Source organism: Engystomops pustulosus, chromosome 1 (genome assembly GCF_040894005.1).
Source record: "Engystomops pustulosus chromosome 1, aEngPut4.maternal, whole genome shotgun sequence".
In the NCBI taxonomy this organism is placed as follows: Eukaryota; Metazoa; Chordata; class Amphibia; order Anura; family Leptodactylidae; genus Engystomops; species Engystomops pustulosus.
This window is the reverse complement of record NC_092411.1, coordinates 41,332,868-41,352,050: the sequence shown is the minus strand read 5'-3', so window position 1 is coordinate 41,352,050 and position 19,183 is coordinate 41,332,868. Positions and strand designations below refer to the sequence as shown.

Genomic DNA, 19,183 nt, shown 5'->3' with positions numbered 1-19,183 from the left:
CAAGTCCATTTTCAAAAAGCGTTTCCCCCCTTCAGTTTCGGTCCCAGCATTAGTCTCACGGGACAGCTGGATGGGAACCGATCAGAGGGGGAAAGGAGGGAAGGGGGTCGGCTTTTCCCAACACATATTGAGTGTGGGAGCAGGTTAAGTTTAAAAAATAAAGAAAATAAAGACCAAAAACGTTCATTCTCGGTATCGGAGAACCTCTTGCAACCTATATCCAGTAGGGACAGGAAGACACTGGTGTTGGGTGCTAGAAAGGAGCCTTTTAACCTCTTGTAACTTCCTGTCCCTACAGGATATAATGAGCATCCTCTAGGTGGGGGCCGTCATGGGAACGTGGTAGAAAAAAAGTTTAAAAAATTTAAAATTCAAATCACCCCCCTTTCCTTTGAATTGATATAAAACATAATAAACAGTAAAAATCACAAACACATTAGGTATCACTGGGTCCCAAAATGCCCGATCTATCAAAATATAAAAACAGTTATTGCCGGCGGTGACCTCCATAACGGGAAATGGCACCCAAATGTCCAAAACATGACTTTTACACCTTTGTACATGACATAAAAAATGGAATAAAGTGTGACCAAAATGTCGCACAGGCCTCGAAATGAAAACGTCGGCTCATTTTGCAAAAAATGACTCCACACACAGCTCCGTACACCAAAGTATGAAAAAGTTATTAGCGTCAGAAGATTGCAATTTTTTTTTCTTTTTCGTACACATTCGTTTAACTTTTGAAAATGTATTAAAATTCAATAAAACCTGTATAAATTTGGTATAACCGTTATCGTACCGAACCAAAGAATAAAGTAGAGGTGTGATTTGGAGTGCAGAGTGAAAGTCGTAAAAAGTCGTGACGCACATGCGTTCTATTTTTAAATTTTTCCACATTTGGAATTTTTTTCCTGCTTCCCAGTACATGGCATGGAAAAATAAATAATGTAACAGGAAAGTAAAATTTGTTATGCACAAAATAAGCCCTCACACAGCTCTGTACACGGAAAAATGAAAAAGTTATGGATGTTTGAAGGTGGTGAGCAAGAAATGAGCGAAAAAACCCTGCGTCCTTAAAGGGTTAAAACAGAAGGTTATTACCTACCAACCCACCGCAAATATGGACGAGACACGGATGACACACTGTATCAGCCATATTTTTCACAGCCCCATAGACTTCTATGGGAGTGCAGATTCAAGATTAGGACCTTCTCCGAGTTTTTTTCTCAGGGGCACTAAGCTTAGCTGTGTGTATAGAAATACATCCAGCCACGATACAGCCACAAAACCTCAGCCGTGCCACACAAGGAAACAACGATCGTGTGCATGAAGCCAATAAAAAAATATACCCATCTTGTTAAGCATATCATCCTGAAAGGTTGATTCAGAGGAAGTCAGAAAACCAAAAACGTATAAGTTAATTTTCCTCATGTTAGACGCCAATTTTTTTTCAAATCCACAATCAGAATAAATCTCTGGATCAACAATGAACGACTAATCTCCAGAGATGTTATAACTATTACTTGTAGCACAGTTACAGTTAAGCAAGTCAAAATTCTTTCGGGAATTCCCTATGGAAGGTTACAAGATAAAGATGCTCCATTGTTACGGTCACAATTCTAGTTTCAATAAATTGATTTTTGAGATATTTAATTTAGTAATTTACCTAAATAAACTTAATCCTGATAAGCCTTTTTGTGTGTCCAAATTAGCAGAAAAATTCTCAGGAATTCTTAAGAACCCTTGGGGGGGCAGGGTTAGGGGTGCCAAAATTAAACAATAAGGGTAGTTACCCTGCTCAGGTCTCAGGTTCCCATACAACTCTCAAGCTTTCAGTCTTCTGCACCTCAGCCCAACCTGAAGCTCACTGGACAAAGCCAAGGATTGGCCAAACAGGGACCCACAATCCCCAGAATTTCCAGACTCACTGAGGTGCTAAGACCTGAAGTATCAGGCCAGTCAGTGCTTGAATCGGGTCCATCTTAAGTCCAACAAGTCTGAAATAGTGTTGACACACATCGTTATCGTAACATCTTGTGGTTTCTTGGCTACATAATCTGGTAATCTGGCATATGATATAAACAGTTGTATCAGTATCTTGTCTATACATGGTAATAATATACCCAAATAGTAAAGAACCGTATACTCTTATTTACATGGTTCCCTTTTAGACTCGGACTACATGGCTGCAGGGTGCAATGTTGACACATAGTGACATTGCATCCTGACATGGGGTACAATACAATACAAAATTCCCATGCACAAACCTCAGCTAAGTTATTGGGCCAAGTGCATTATATTCATTTAATTCTCACCTGACAAAACAAAGAATTTCCTCTTTCTTGCTATCCTAGAGGCATTCCATAAGAGAAAGCCCCAGAGTGGAAGAACTATGTATAATAATTCTCAATGGATGTGTTGAAAGACGCTGGCATGGCTTCCAAGCATTTATTGAAAGAGGCTTTTCTTTCACTGCTTGTCAATACATGTCTCTGACACGAGTGTGAATTCTTTATCATACTTCAAGCTAATCCTCAGCTCTGCTTTCTGGTTAGCACTTCTGCTAGGAGGATAAAAAGACAGCGAGAGGCAAAAATTACAATTTTCATGTATGATGTGTGAAGGTTAACAGCAGCTTGTATTGGCACTTCACAGGTTACGTTACAGTCCTATTGCAGTGAATGGGAGACTGTCTAAAGATTTGTGTAATGGAAATTTTAATAAAATAGAAATCCCTTTAAGGAGGCCATCTGTTAAAGGCTTCTCTGCCTGTGCATCTACTAAATTGTAAATGGGAAGAGTCTAGTCAGGTAACCCAAGAAAGCCCAATATTCCCCGAGTAACATTTGCAAAGAGTTTGTATGTTCTCTCCATGTTTACGTGGATTTCCTCCAGGTATTCCGGTTTTCTCCCACACTGTAAAACATACTGGTAGGTTGATTAGATTGTGAGCCCCATTGGGGACAGGGACTGATTTGGCAAGTTCTGAGCAGCGCTGCGTAATCTGTGTGCGCTATATAAAATAAAGGAATAAAGGAATTATTAAGGGGGTTTAGAATCCCCATATTAAGAATATTTTCCAAACTAATTGGCTTTAGCCTTATAGAGTTTTTAAGTGCTGTAGGACACACAGTTATGTCACATGGTCATAAGGCTGCATGAAGAGGGCTTATTGGCTGCATAACACAGCAAACACCCACCCGTAACACCCACAATTCGTCATCTGGGAGCGATGATGCCTTCCCATGACAGCCTGGGGTCTATATAAGACTCTAGGACCTGTCACTTCTGCTAATCTGTGACTAATCACTAGCAAATCAACTATAATATCCTGCAATACTGTAGTATTACAGTAAAAGGTAAGAGAAATCAGAAGACAAGTTTGACCATTCCACCTGTATTTTACCTGTTGGATGCCAATGTACAAGGGGGTTAATAATCCAGTAAAAAAAAATGTCTTTTTTTAATTAATAAAAAAGGTAAAAGCTTAAATTGCCTTTCCCTAAAACTGATATAATAATAAACCAAAAAAATAAAAAATCATAAACCTTATAGCTTATAACCTTTTAGCTATCACTGCATCCCAAAAGTCCAAATCTATCAAAATATTAAATAGGTCATTCCCAGCAGTGAAACCCGTAGCTTAAAACAAAACCCAAATGTCTGAATCACCACTTTTTCACCATTTCTAATAACACATACGTAACCGTAGAAACCCGCACAGTCCGAAACTGATGTGGAAAAATGTATTTGCTTGTATTTCAAGAAACTTAAACCAGCACTGCATGAAAAACATTCAACAAATCATCTTTGGATCAAAATTTTTTTGCCATTTTGCATTTGTAATTTACATGTTATCATTTTGTTACCTTAGTATCACGCTAAAAATGGCTCAAGCCCAAAAGGTATACATTAAAAACATTTTGTTTGTGTGTGTGTTTAAGACCTCACACAAGAATTATGAAAACTTTTAGGCAATCCGTGTTCTATTATCTGCGCCCTTCTATACATTTAGCTAGAAGTAATGCTACTAGTGACGTCCTTGGATTCAAAAAAACAAGCAATTTTGGACAATATGTCAGTTTATATAATTTTGGTTTTCCCTCCTTTTACTGTATTCATTTATAAAAACAAAAAAAACGGCAGGATGTGGATACGAGGCATGGATATCTGGCATAGATTTTAACTCCAAGACCTAAGATGTGTCACAATTCTTGTCCTACATCTGAAGCCAGCAGGGATCAGAGTAAGACTAATGTAAAAAGCCAGTCTCAATACAATCCCATCTATGTGTAAATCTACTGTTTTCTCAAATTGTCTGAATGCATCAAAAATAGAAAAAAAAAACAAAAGAACTTAGTAAGTCAATATGGTTGGAAACTTGTTGCTAAGGGCTTTGGCAGGATGTGGAAACTGGCTTTATTCTGGGGGTAAATAGAGTATGATACAGATAGCTATCCATTAGTGACATGGTTGTTATGCTCAGGGTCAGGGTCGCTCAGGGGGTGGGCCCTGACCACTGGCAGTATAGCAGGGGCTTCCGTTCTGATCAATCAGAGGCCCCTGCCAGTGGCTTCAATAGTACTCGATGCGGCCGTAAACGGCAACTCACGGTACATTTTTTTGCAAAACCAAATGTTTAGTACAGGTCCCCAAACAACTTTTGTGTTAAGGAGGCCTAAAACAGAAGAAGGGCATAGTTTCTTAAAACTAGGTTTTATGTGCCTCTGTAATGTTAACCAATTTTTAACTGTGGTAAAGCATGGTCTCCACCCCAACCGAGAACAATTGAGAATAGAGAAGGTAAAAAAACTATCTAGAATACTTTTCTTTTAAAGTTATTTAAACATTAAACTTTGTGCATCCATTAGATGAAAAAAAACAGTGGGGGAGGCATCTCATACAACCCTTCATCTCCCAAAGAAAACATAAAACATTTTCAGTCTCCCCATCTTGCTAGTTATGTGAAATATAGGTAAAATATAAAACAGAGATGTTCAATACTATCTTGATTCCAAAAAAAGAAGGATATACATTTTTCCTTTGCCTTTCCTCCCATGAAAATGTCACAGAGAATGACTCATAGTCTCCAGGGAAAGGAAATGTAACAGTAGAAACCCGCACCGTCCAAAGCTGATGTGGGAAAATGTATTCCCTGCATTTCAAGAAACTAAAACCAGCACTACATGAAAAACATACGACATATCATCTGGGGATGTAACAATTTTTGGCATTTTGCATTTGGTATTTACATGTTGTCATTTTGTTACCTGTTAATTATATACTGGTTTGTTCTTTACAAGCTCATTAAAAATCCTGAACACTGGAATTTTTTATTTACATATAATAGATAATTTTTTAAACAAAATCCATGACCTACTGGTATTTCAAAAGAGCATGCTAGAGAATTAATGCTCCCAGCGTGATATAGAATCCAATGGAACAAGCGTTACCTTTTTTTAACACTGGAAAAGAGTATTGTTAAACATACAAATATGGCCCACAAGCAACGACACCTCCATCTTCAAAGCAGGAGTATTTTTGGAATATTTTTGTACTATTAACTTGCGCTAATTAGCTACCTTATATACTAAGGTATAAGCCGACCCGAATAAAAGCCGAGGCACCTAATTTTACCACAAAAAACTTGGAAAACATATTTACTTCAGTATAAGCCTATGGTGGAAAAGGCAGTGGTCACAGCCTCCCCAATTAATGAAATGCCCAACAGCCTCCCACGCTATTGAAATGCCCAGCAGCCTGCCCTCACTAATGAAATGTCCAGCAGCCTGCCCTCACTAATGAAATGTCCAGCAGCCCCCCTCACTAATGAAATGCCCAATTGCCTCCCCTCATTAATGAAATGCCCAACAGCCTCCCCTCATTAATGAAATACCCAGCAGACTGTCCTCACTAATGAAATTCCCAGCAGCCTGCCCTTACTAATGAAATAACCAGCTGCCTCCCCTCACTAATGAAATGTCCAGCAGCCTCCCCTCACTAGCAAATAATGGCCCTTGTTACACAATGTCTGGAGCAGTATCATGATACTCAATACCAATATGATATTTTCAAAAAAAGAAAAAATCATTTTTAAAAATTTCAAGCTGTTTAGGGTGTGGTCACATAGGGTACTTATATTGTGTTTAGAAACGCACTGCAAACGCCAGGGAGTGGAGCTCAGCCTGATTGCATATGTGTTTCCATTGAAACAAATGCAATCGGTAAAGAGCACCACGAGTCTTGCATGTATTTTCGAGGAGAGTTTTAGTTTGACAGTGAATTACAACTATTGTAAAGGTTGCCCTGGTTGATTTGAAATATATACTTTATTAAAGTCTTAAAGGGAACCTGTCACCACATTTTTACAAATACAACTAGTGACAGGTTCACCTTCGTTTAGCACAATATTTTCCCTTACATCCATGTAAATCAACTTTAATAATAGTAATAATAATCCATGCCTCTTCTCAGCATCTGGGTGATGTCATCTAAGGTCCCATTATATTTACAACATCTACCCCATGTATGTATCTGATTACATGAAATCATGTATGCATCTATGGACATCCATCCTCTATGGAATTCTACTTCTCCCTATCCTCCATGTAGGTATAATGTGATTTCATGTGATCAGATACATACATGGGGTACAGATTACATCATCCTGGTCAAAAGACTTTGAGTGCCCAATGATGTAACAGTTGTCGCAGAATAATCATAGCACTCAGACCAATCAGGAACAAGGAGGAACTGACTCACATCAGGTGAGTGGCATACAAGTTTACAAACTGTTTTTTAACATTGCAGAACCATTTAGGGATAAAGACAATGCTTTTTAATCACAGTTTTTAAGAAAGTCGACATATGTAAAACAACTTTTATGAAGTTTTTTAACCTTTTAATTGTTTTACAGGGGTTAAAACAAAATGGGTGCAATTTTGAAATTTTAACTGTTTTTGGCTAAATTAATGTATTTTTCGAATATGCCAATACCCCATATAAGGTGGTAAACTGCTGTATTGATAGAATGGAGCGCCATTCACAGCAGATTTGCATTGTCAATTTTTAAAGGATATACAATTTTTATATTTTTGACAATTTGAACATATGAGGGCTTATTTCCTGCGAGAATAAATGCACTTTACAAATACTTCATTTTATTGGGGGTCTTTGGCTTATTGATGAGATTTTATTAACTCTTGAATGTATGGTGAAAAAGAAAATCATCAATTCTGGCTTTGGCCATAACTTTAGTATCTGTCCGTTTTACAGAGCTGGTTTAGGGCTTATTTATTATCTGTTTAGTTGTTCTTTTAAGTGGTATCATTTTGGCGCATATAACTTTTTTTGATCACTTTCTAGAACATTTCTTATAAAAAATTACCATTTTTGGCAACATTTACTTATTATTTTTTTTTGCTTAATTTTTATTAAAAAATAATTATTTTAAATTTAATTTAATTTTTTTACAGGTCAGCTTGAATAAGCGATCCTCTGGACTTGGGGCAAGCACAGTAAGTGCCGGCGTCTCTCAGACAACCAAAAGTCAAAACAACATTTTCAAGTAAATTTCCCAAAATTCAAATAACAGAAATCAGCCCCATCAAGCTCATACTTCCCGACAAAAATTGTCCAATGGTGCCCTCAGCACAGAACTGTGATCTATTCTTCCAACAAGACTTAACACAACTGTGTCCAAAAGCCATGCCTTTGTGGTTGAAATAAGGCCTAATGATGAACAAAAATTAGGAACCGGAGAGCATAAATACGACAAACTGCTCTGGACTGATGAGCCAGAATTGAAATACAATTGGTTCACAGATTGAAGATTTGTACCATAAATAAATACAGCATCAGAGAGGCATCTAAGTGGCTCAAAATATATTCTGCTGCAGAACAACGATCCCAAATAAGCAGCCATTATCATCAAGAATTATCTGTAGTATTAAGTAAAAAAAAAATTGTCTGAGAAGTGATTTTATGGCCCTGATCTCTACAGCATTGAGTCTACCTAAGATTACATAAGGAGACAGTATGAGAATCCGGTTAGCTCTACAAGATGTTTGGAACAGCCTCCCTGCTAAGTTCCTTCAAAAATTTTAGCAATGTTATTTTGAATGCAAGATCTGGTCTGCTCCCAGTGATCTCTGAGGCGATAATCTAACATACTAACCCGTTGCTATATTGGTGTGTGTGCACACCCAGTCCTGTTCTGCTTCAAAAAATCTTTACCTCTCCTCCAGGAACTTACCCCTGAGCGCACATTCTCTGCTCCTTGATTATGACCCCGCCCCTAATTACAATAGGCCCGCCCTTTCTGTGACATCAAACCCCCAGCAAGGAACCAACTAAGCAGTTGAAGGACACGTGACAAGCGGCCATCTTCAGTCCTGTGCCTCCTACACTGGGACAAAGTCACGTGATTAATTAAAGAGCCAGTAGCATTTTAATTCTTCACTATAGTCTATGTCCACAAAATTTTTCAGCAAAATTTGAAACAACAAATATTTCATAATAGCTTATTTTTGAATGATCCATTTGAATATTAGTAATGCTTATTCCTGGAATAACCCTCTAAACACTCATCTTACTGACCACCTGTTTTTCCAATTCCAACACATTCAAGGTTCACAACTGGTTTCAGCCGTTCAGACAATCGCTTACTAGTACAAGTTCTTAGCTGAGAGGTTATTTCGCTTGTACAATGAAGTTGAGACCTATGGAGAATATCTATACAGGAACAACAAAGAATCAGTGATATCATTTTGATCCTCTGTTTTCAAAAAATTTTTACCGCTCAGAATACTTTTTAAATAAATGATTTGATCTTTTAGTTGTCCTTGCTTCTCCATATCAATACACAGATAAAGCCTCGGGTTTGGACATCTCATCCAGAGTTAACAGAACATTCTGTAATAATTCATCTTCAGTCTCTCAGCTTCTCTATTTCATGCATCCATCCTGGACATCATCATGGATTCATCCTCCGAGGACTGGTTGTACAGTCATTACCCTATCTCATTCAGTAGAAAAGAAAACAATTTCAGATTGAACATTACAGCAAGATACTGATGAAGAAACATGACTCATGTCCTCATATTTGTATTGATTGACTGTCACTAGCGAGAACTGCTCGTGTCTCACTCCAAGTTAATCTAAGAAACATCAATAGAAAATGTGAAAGTAACAGATATATGTCTGCAGTTTTACATCAGGTTATGCTCGGTTGCGCCTGCTACAAACATGTCTTGTCCAGAAGTAAGGCAATAAGACATTATTCACTGTATGATGGGTTATATTAACTTACCATATGCATCAACATTCAGAATAATGGTTTCCATCACAAACGGTGATGCACAATGCATCACATAAGTATTTACCCTTCACACAGTCCTTATGTTTAGCAAATGTCTGGATTCAGTTTGTCTAGCCCATAATACTATGTATCAGTTCTTCATGTGTAAAATTGTGGTATGATTTTTCAATTAAAGGAAAATTATAAAAAAAAGATTAAATGCAAATAGTGCCCCTAAAAGGGCTTGAATGAGGAAATCGAGAACCTACCTCAAGCAACTCCTCTGTTTTATATCTTTCAGATATCGACCAACAGATACTGATGCGTTTGGTATATTTTCTATCACTGCCATCAGATTGTCAGTCTAAGATTGTCTGATCCTCTAACATGAAAGCCAAATGAACAGTACATTGGCATATTGGGTGCCAAATATAATGGCACTTACTGCTCTGGAACCATGGGGACTATAGATAAAGAAAATTCCAATTGTGCTGGGATCAGTGAAGCAACAGCTAATTAGGGATGCAAGACATTGGAGGTGGTGAACACCTGATATGTCTTATGGTGTACCTGATACTGTATATTTTATGATTTGCCCCACTGTCTTGCATAATAGTCGGAGAGAAACGATTTTATCTAGACATTTTTGTTGTTCCTACTTGGAATTGATTTTTTTTGTATCATTCTGTTGGATTCTTCCTACTGACGATGTGATTGGCCATTGGCGATCTCTAAGGAAATGGAATTCCCTCAGTTGTTGAGTTGAGTGTTGGATCCCACTGATAAATATTTTATCCCACAGACAAATCATCAATATAAATATCCTGGGAAAAATCTCTCATTATTTTTAACATTTGTGTTTCAGTGTTTTATTATTAAACACTGTTTAAAAATTAAAATGTAAAGTCACATGTCTACATGACATTATATTCTATAACCGCCTGTACATGTAAAAAAAAAACTTCAAAAGTATGTCCTGCCACAGCCTTATACAAGACCACTCTGAAGACTTAGAAAGACTTGAACTGGCAACAAAACTGTTGGTTCTAATAATCTCCATCCTGGGACTGTTAGTAAGAGATAAAGGATTGGATGAAGAGTTAAAGGAAACCTACCATTTAGAATGGCAGGGGTAAGCTGTAAGTACCGAACACCAGCTTTAAACTTTAGAGCAGAACAGGCTTTGGCGCTGCATGCGCACGATCATGCGCGCGCCTACATAGGAAACAGCGGAGATGTTGCGCGCGCACGGTCGCGCGCAGCGCTGAAGCCCCTTCTGCTCTAAAGTTTAAAAAGTGTTAAAACCGCTCGGTACTTACAGCTTACCCCTACCATTCTAAATGGTAGTTTCCTTTAAGGAGGGCTATTGCCATTTACAAACAGCGAGAAGGTGATCAAGCTACCACTTACAAGTAAGTTTTCTGGAAAACCCTGGTTAGTAAGTAGTTTATTGGCAGAGATAGGTGAAACCCTGAGAGAATTATCTACAATACACAAGGATAATACAGACCGTTTTTGCAATGGAAATGTGGGCAGCCAATTCTAGTTAATGTACAATAGTTCTAAATGAAAAGCTCTCTCTAAGACATCAATATGCCAAAATAATGGCTGTTAATTAGAGATGAGTAGACTTTCGTATCATTTTGGTCTGATTTCATGGTATTGCCCTCAAATTTGATTTGGTCAGAATTAAAAAATGGATTGCGCTGAAAATTTGTATTGAATACATTTAGGTCAATAGGCAGGGGTGTAACTAGAGGAGGTGCAATGGGTGCAGTCTATCAATGATAAACAATGGATAAACAACACTTTATAATTGGGCCCTTCAACTTATGCCACTGACAACGAAGTCAATGTCAAAGTCAAATGATAAGACTGTGTAAGGTTACCCTAAAATGTAGCTAAAAGAAGTGTGGTTTTCCTTATCCCATCCTGGAAAATATATTTGCATATTTTCCCAGAATACCCTAGTGGAGCGTCAATGGCGACATGACGGCCCTAATTGGCAGTCTCCATAAGGAGAACTCTTACTTCTCGACCCTACTCAAAAGCCTCTCACTCACCCAAAACAGTTCACTACAGTGTACAGAAGAGGTGCAACCACATCGAAACAGTGCTGTCTACAATTAAGGATCGGTTCCTACTGGGTTTTTTTAATCCCGCATCATCTCATTAAGCTTCCTGAAGGTCATACTTGATGTCAAGGGGGCTGCCTTACAAGGTAGTGAAAAGTGACATGGTTTTCCTTATATCATCCTGAAAAAATAATTTGCATATTTTCTCATATTCCTCTAGTGGAGCGTCAATGGCTATAAGTCTCCACACACCTACACGGCAGCCTTAATTGGCAGTCCTGTAAGGTGAAATCTTACTTCTCGACTGAAGTTACCCTAAACCAGTATCTGGTACAACTAGACTTGACCAGCATCCACTAAGGGGTAGGTAGACAGTTTTCTGAATCATCCAACCAAACTTTCCAGCGATTAGTAAAAGTTAGATAAGAGGACTGGGCCCTGGTATGGTTGGCCATGGCTCGAAACCTCAGAGGGAGAAATGGATAGCTTCCCATTGTTCTCCCACTGAACTACGGTTGGAGTGGGTCAATTCCATCCTAAGGGAAAGGTGAGGAGCAAGATTCATTTCTCTTCATATACCCTCTCAGCACCCACCAGTGGTTAATGTTGTAGCAGAGCTGAGTCATAACCACTGTCTGTCTCTCTCTTAACATTCCAGAAAAGTATTGTGTATAATTTCCTACTCCTGATAATAAGTAAACAGAGCTGTGTATATCTATAGTTGAATATAGTTGATGGTCCCTAAGTATTAATTCGATATCGGCAGCATGGTGGTAGAAGTGAGACCTGTCAATCAGAAATAGAGAGGGAGGGCAATGCAGGGGACAATGAATATGAATGCCCTCCCTTACTATTACGGGACTCACATCAGAGGAGTTGCATGCAAATTTACAAACTGATTTTTTTTATCATTGCAGCCATGGAGAGGAACTATTTAGGGATACAAGAAATGCTTTTAATCATTATTTATTTTTGGTAGATTAATTTGAATACCAGGTTTCCTTTAAACAATGATGTTATATACTGTATAATCCTATAGAAACCTCTATATATATGTGTGTGTTTAAAATAAAAATATACCATTTACAAGTATTTTTTTTTATGCTAAGCAGTTTCTGCGTGTGGCTCTTTTTATTAATAAAGGTAATATCGCAGACTTAATGCCAAATCTTTAGATTTGCTAATGGCTTAATCTTGGCAGCAAAGTCATACTTTTATGTTCAGTTCCAGCTAGCGAACAGTTTATTTCTTAGCAATCCATAGCAAAACCTATTTCACTGACACAGATAATCAGCTCAGTAAGGTCACCATGCTACAAAAATGGATGAAGAAAAAATATTTTCAGGAGGTCAGAAAAGTCAGCATTTTAAGCTCTCCCTCCAGCTCCCTTGTAAATATGCTTTGATTTACTTATTGTTGCCACTGTCAATCACGCATATTCTTTTGGGGGAATGTAACGGAATTTACGGAGAGATCAAAGTCAGAGTCAAAGGAAGATCATTGCTTCCAATCTCAGAGGACAAACTGAAGGGAAGGGAGGGAATGATGTCCTGTTCACATTGCCACGTCTGACTCATGTTTATACAACAGAAAACAGGAGAGCACAAGCTATGAGCAATTATGGACGTATGATAAAACAAGGAAAGGGTGTAAATGTCAAGTACGCGGTTTATAACTACTCCTCTGAGTGCAGACAAGGTGGAGCATGCAGGAGCGGACACCACGCCCCTATTACCTTAATACAATCCTTGTTACCGTCATGTAATCTCTCAGCACCTGATGTCATTATACAGGTTACTTCCCAGGATCCTTGAATTCTCTCCATCATTTATTCATATACGATAGGCCCAATTCACACCGGCGCTTGGACTCCCATTACTGAATTCCTTTACATAAGATGGAAAAATATTACTTCCGCTTCCATCCAATTTTCTGCTCATTTAAAGGAATAGTTAATGGAGGTGTTAAAAATAAACACTAATGGAAGCCATTAAAAGTCCACTGAAATAAATGGACATTTAACTGATCCGTTATTATATACTTGTGTTATTATCATTATGGACAATATTAACCCCTTAAGGACGCAGCTATTTTGTAGCTTAAGGCTCAGTCCGATTTTTTGGATTCTGATCCGCGTTGCTTTATATGGCTATAACTTTTGAACATTCTTACTTATCTAAACGATTCTAAAAATGTTTTTTCCTCACATGTTGTACTTCATTACTTCATTTTAGTGGTAAATTTTGGTTGATAAGTTTTGCATTTATTTACAAAAAAAAAGAAAATATGATGAATTTTTTAAAAAAATTTGCCATTTTCGAAATTCAAAATCATTGCATTCTCAAGCAGATAGATTTACCACCTAAATAAGTTGCTGAATAACATTTCCCATATGTCTACTTTACATTTTCATAATTTTTGAAATGTCTGGATAATTTGTTTTGATGTCACGCGGCTTATAAATTGAATGTCGCTTTTCTGGATTTTCAGAATTGACTAGATTGTAAGCTCTTGCGTGCATGGACAACATTCCTATTATTTCAAGTGATAACCATTTTTAAATGTATATTTTTGTTTCTATATGTACCCCATTATCTGTAAAATACGATATGAAGATAACTATTTGATATGATAAATAACTATATCATCAGCCCTCCAGTTAAAGGGAACCTGTCACCAGAACACTGTTTTTAGGTTCTCCCACATCCCCACAGTCAATACCAAGCATATACGAAACAGTTTTTATCTGATTTCTGGCTTTTTTCTTTACCTGGCTCCCTGCCTGGTCATCCCTTGGGCGTGGTCATCGCTGTAAGTAAGTGTCCCCCTCCACAAACAGCTCGTCCTTCTCAATTTTGAATTAAAAAACCCCTCCCACCTTCCTCCGCTACATTGCTCCTTGCCCCTGCCTCCTCTCCCTGGCCTGTTCTCGTTGGTGGCTACACAACTCCCTACGGAGATTGCAAACCTGCGTTCGCCTCACTGTCTACCAACCCTGCGCTGGACCAGGCGCATGCGAAGATAGAGTGGAGACCACCAACACTTCTTTACTCCTATCTGTGCATGTCCACAAATGCAGGGAGGTGAAGGGAAGGAGCATTGCAGCGGAGAGAGGGGGTTAATTCAAAATCGAGGAGGATGAGTTGTTTGTGGGGGCACGCACTTTGAGCAAGGATAACCACGCCAAAGGGACAACCAGGCAGGGAGCCAGGTAAAGTTTTATAAAAGCTATTGTTTTAAAGAAAAAAGCCAGAAATCGGATTAAAACTGTCTGCAGATATGCTTGTTATTGACTGTGGGGACCTGGGAGAACCTTAAAACAGTGTTCTTGTGACAGCTTCCCCTTAAAGGGGTATTCTTGTCTCGGCATTCACATTCAGTTTCATTAATCTGCCATATATAAACATTTCTTCAATTGGATGTTATTAAAAAAAATTATCCTGTGTGAAGATAATTTCTCATAAATGTAGTTATGTTGTCCCTTAGAAACGAGATAGCTTCCTCGGATACGACCACGTCACACTCTGGCAGCGGTGGCCAGACTTGCGCTATAGAGTCCTGCTGGGCTACCAGGATTCAGCAATCATTATCACAGGGTGGCCGTGCGACATGTAGTAACTCCAGGACATTTTATATACAATAACCTTTTGTTTATTTGTGCAATCCCTCCAGCAGAGGTGGCCGTATCCGAGGAAGCTATCTCGTTTCTAAGGGACCACATGACTACATTTATGGAAAATTATCTTCACACAGGAACATTTTTTTTAATAACATCTAATTGAAGAAATGTTTATTAATGGCAGATTAATCAAACTGAATGTTAATGCCCAGACGAGAATACCCCTTTAAGGCAGTGGTGGCGAACCTATGGCACGGGTGCCAGAGGTGGCACTCAGAGCCCTCTATATGGGCACTCTTGCCATCACCCCAGGGCAGAGTTCGCCAGATAGGACTTACAGGCTCTTGCAGTCCCAAGCAGCCTAGGACTGGTATTGGTGTCCTCAGGTGCCTATACAATTTAAACCTGTGAAAGAGCATGGAGTAATAAGTTACTGCAAAAAATACGTGGGTTTTGGTTGTAGTTTGGGCACTCTGTGTCTAAAAGGTTTGCCATCACTGCCTTATGGGTATACTCAAACACTGAAATAGTACAATAAGGGCTCATAAATAGGAAATCAGCTGTTGTCCAGTATCTGCCCTCTCTGCTCCTGAGCTGAACTTTTTTAATGACTTTGCCATAAAGGTCAGAGCTGTCACCTTGGGGCAGCCATGAAATGTGGGTTATTATATTTGGTACTCACTGCACCAGGGCAGACGACTGTTTACCATGGTAAATTAGAAAAACTAAAAAGTGATGGATTTGTTGCCAAATGCAGGGTGTTTCTTTTATGAGTTACCCAGCTGTTCTGGGGTACAGTGGCAGCACAGTGATGTCTTTGCAGGATAAACTGTCTCTGATGGGGTGTTCTCTTTCCCCAGTATTGCTGAGCGGTATCTGTGTGGAGTACACTGCAGCAGTGTGAGATGATTTTGGTAGCTGTATTAAAATACAGGCAGTTCCCGATTTAAGGACATGCAACTTACAGACCAGCCCTAGTTACAATTGGACTCCTCTGCAGGGGCGTAACTTGAGGGGGTGCAGAGGATGCGGTTGCAACCGGGCCCAAGAGGCTTTGGGGGCCCATAAGGTCTCACTTTTCCATATGAGAAGACCAATACTATGAACCATACATTAAAGTCGGGGGGGGGGGTGCGGCTCAGACTTTGCCCATCAGCGTCAAGTTACGCCACTGCTCCTCTGCCCACTGTGACCTCTGGTCGAGCTCTGCTTTACTTTAGTCTCAGGCTGCAATGATTAGCTGTTAGGTGTCTGTATTGAAGTTTTATTGATGATCCTTGTTCCCATAACAAAATTTTGAAAATCAAATTTTTCCTTGGCAAAAAAAAAAAAATTGTCTAGAGTTGCAGTAATATCAGCGGGCAGTCTGAAAATCTTGTGCATGCACCGGCTGCTAGCAAGGAAAGTCTCTGCAAGATTTTCAGACTGACACACGATGTCACCAGAAAGTGACTAAACCCACAATAACAGCCCCCAGAGCCAGGGAGTGCTCAGGTGATGTAAGCCTGAGTGCCTCCGCCTTATTGACATTTTATTTTGCAGGCCGCTATTCCAGGATTTTATAAAAACGCTTGAAATAATTAGACATCTCAATGAATAGGTTTATAATAGATTTTAATTTTGTGTCCATAGCAGGTATATAAATTGTACTTGCTGTTTATTGAAGAAAGCTTGTGTCTATATTTTATAAATGGACTTGCACATTTTATATGTTCAGCTGCTGTGTCCCAGACTTGAGACTGTGCCAGATTTTCTTCTATGGTGCCAAGCACACAATATACTATGGAGCAATATGCAAACTGAAATAACAATTATGTAGTGTATTTCATTACTTCCATTCCCACGAAGACAAGTTTCTTATATGTACTCAGGATAACAAAATAACACATTCTCTATTCTCTTCACCGTTATTAACAAAAATACAGAATTCCACAGATGAAAGTGCATATACACCTGTACCCTGATAATGTAACCACATTGTCACCCCACAGAACTAGATGGAACATTTACTTACAAATTTGGACAGTTCACTAAAAGTGCATTGTCCGTCTTTAATGCTGCGTGAGCAATTCACTTAGATCGTGCACCAAAAATCATGAATGTGTCGCTTCCCCGCAATGGTCCGACAGAATTCACCATCTTTTTTGTGGTGCACCTTTAATATAGGGCGTGCAACAGTCGGACCGTCCAACGGCACGCCTCCTAATTTCGCATGGAAGCCAACGCAGCTGCGCCACAAAAGGGTTGTGTGCGCCACAATCTCAGCGCAAACTTCTTAGATAACAGATCAAGCCGTTTTAGCCATGTAGAACGTGCACAGTCCGACATAAGTGCACCGCGCGACCCCCTAGTAAATGTGCCCTCATTTGTCTGCTTAGAGAGGCCCTGCCCACATTTTGCACTGACCAGCCGAGGTAAAATTGTAAAGTAAGGGGTTAAAATTATCTTTATTGTGTAAAAATCACTAGGGGATTGAAATTTGAGAATTTTCTTTTGTGGGAAAACCCCTAGTAATTCACTTTCATTACCTATCAATGGTGATATGGGGTTTTTACAATATTCTTTTACAACTTTTGATTTTTAGGTGAAAAAAAAACCAAACATTATTATGACAATACAAGTTGTACCGTTTTGAGGTTTACAACTCTCTTTTTCTGCATAGGAGGGGTTAAGTTGCTTCTTCACCCTTCCTGATGACCCACTGCCCGATTCGCTGGATGCATGAACAGTTACTAGATGTTAATCCGCACTATGACCCTCAAAATTGTAGCTCACCAAGCGAACCTATCAGGACCCAGTATTATACCATATTTGTGAGTTTGAAAGGGGTTACCAACTCTACTATGTCCTGTCTGTTCATGTGTGTAGTAATAAATTGCTTCCATTTGCGAAAGAATCCCTTTATTTGGTGGTTTTTACAATTTAAAACTGATGTCTTGTATTACAGAACACATTTCAGAAGCCCAAATACTTTTCACGTCCAGAAATTGGAACCAGGGATCCCTCTTTACAATGGAAGTCTCTCTAATAGAACAGGTACAGTGCCCCAAACATGGTGGTAATTAAGAAAGATTGCCAATATCTCTACCCCCCATAAACGCAAAGGTGCACCAGCCAGAAAGCAAGTTGAGCCTTTTACCTCATGCAGCACCACCTACAGAAAGATGGAGATCCTGGTATATTACTACTAGTTGGGTCAAAGGGGGCCGCGGCTCTACAGCTCTAGTCAGGCAGCAGAGAGATTATGGTCACCCCTGCATACACGCATAACAGAAGGGCTTAAACTGAAATTTTACTTTATCTATTAGTATAAATAAGATTCTGTTAGATGTGTGCTATATGCATTTTATATTTTCCCTCCTCTTATATATCATAACATAAATGCACTCTTGACAGCACTTCAATGTACAGGAGTGGCAACAACTATGGGTAAAAAGACCCCTATTTCTAACCCTGAACAAGTCCTTTACATATTGATAGTAGAAACAGGAGCCTATGGTTGACTTACCTTTGTGTTCATGCACAATACATACTTTATGCGTTCACATCATAAAAGTGACTTACAATGAATAATGACTCACCTCCAGAGTAATGGTGGACAATATCTCATCCTCCTGCTCATGCTTCTTCCCATCTGATTTTGTAACCCTTGTTTGGTAGCAGGTCTTACTCAAGTATCCTTCCTCCTCACCCTGTATCCAAAAGACCAAGGACATGGGTCACACATATTTCTACAGATACTATATTCCCGTAAGACTGCAATACCTTATTATCTAATGACTTGTACAGTTTAGGGGATTAAGTGGTTAGGGCTTCCCTATCCCTTCCAATTCTGTCCTGACAACAGTCTGATTTAAATAATTAGAATTTTTAGGAATTTACAAACTTTACATTTTTTAATCTATAATATGTAATGTTAAAGGAAATCTACTATCAAAATCAAGCATGGATAAACCATGGGCATTTACTCACAGTTCCAGGCACTGTGACTTTGGTGATCTTTTATATTTGTTATCCATGGCCTCCTTCCTTCTAAAATAAACTTTTAAAATGATGCTAATAAATCTGAAGGACACTGGAGGGGCACTACCAGAGGCCAACCATGCTGTAGCTTCAAGGGGAGGATGAGATGTGCTCCTGTACAGTGTAACAGTCACTGAAGCTACAGCACAGAGGGGCTCTAGTAACACC

General features: G+C 38.9%; 1 protein-coding gene across 8 annotated transcripts in view; it reads right to left on the bottom strand.

Annotated features, from left to right (window-relative positions):
• Window positions 1-19,183, bottom strand: part of ATG10 (autophagy related 10) — an 89,748-nt gene that overhangs the window by 49,167 nt on the left and 21,398 nt on the right. For all 8 annotated transcript variants that reach the window (XM_072139313.1, XM_072139304.1, XM_072139290.1 and 5 more), the window contains one exon: window positions 18,574-18,684. In XM_072139313.1, coding sequence (XP_071995414.1) covers window positions 18,574-18,684 — 111 coding nt within the window. The remainder of the gene's footprint in view (window positions 1-18,573; window positions 18,685-19,183) is intronic.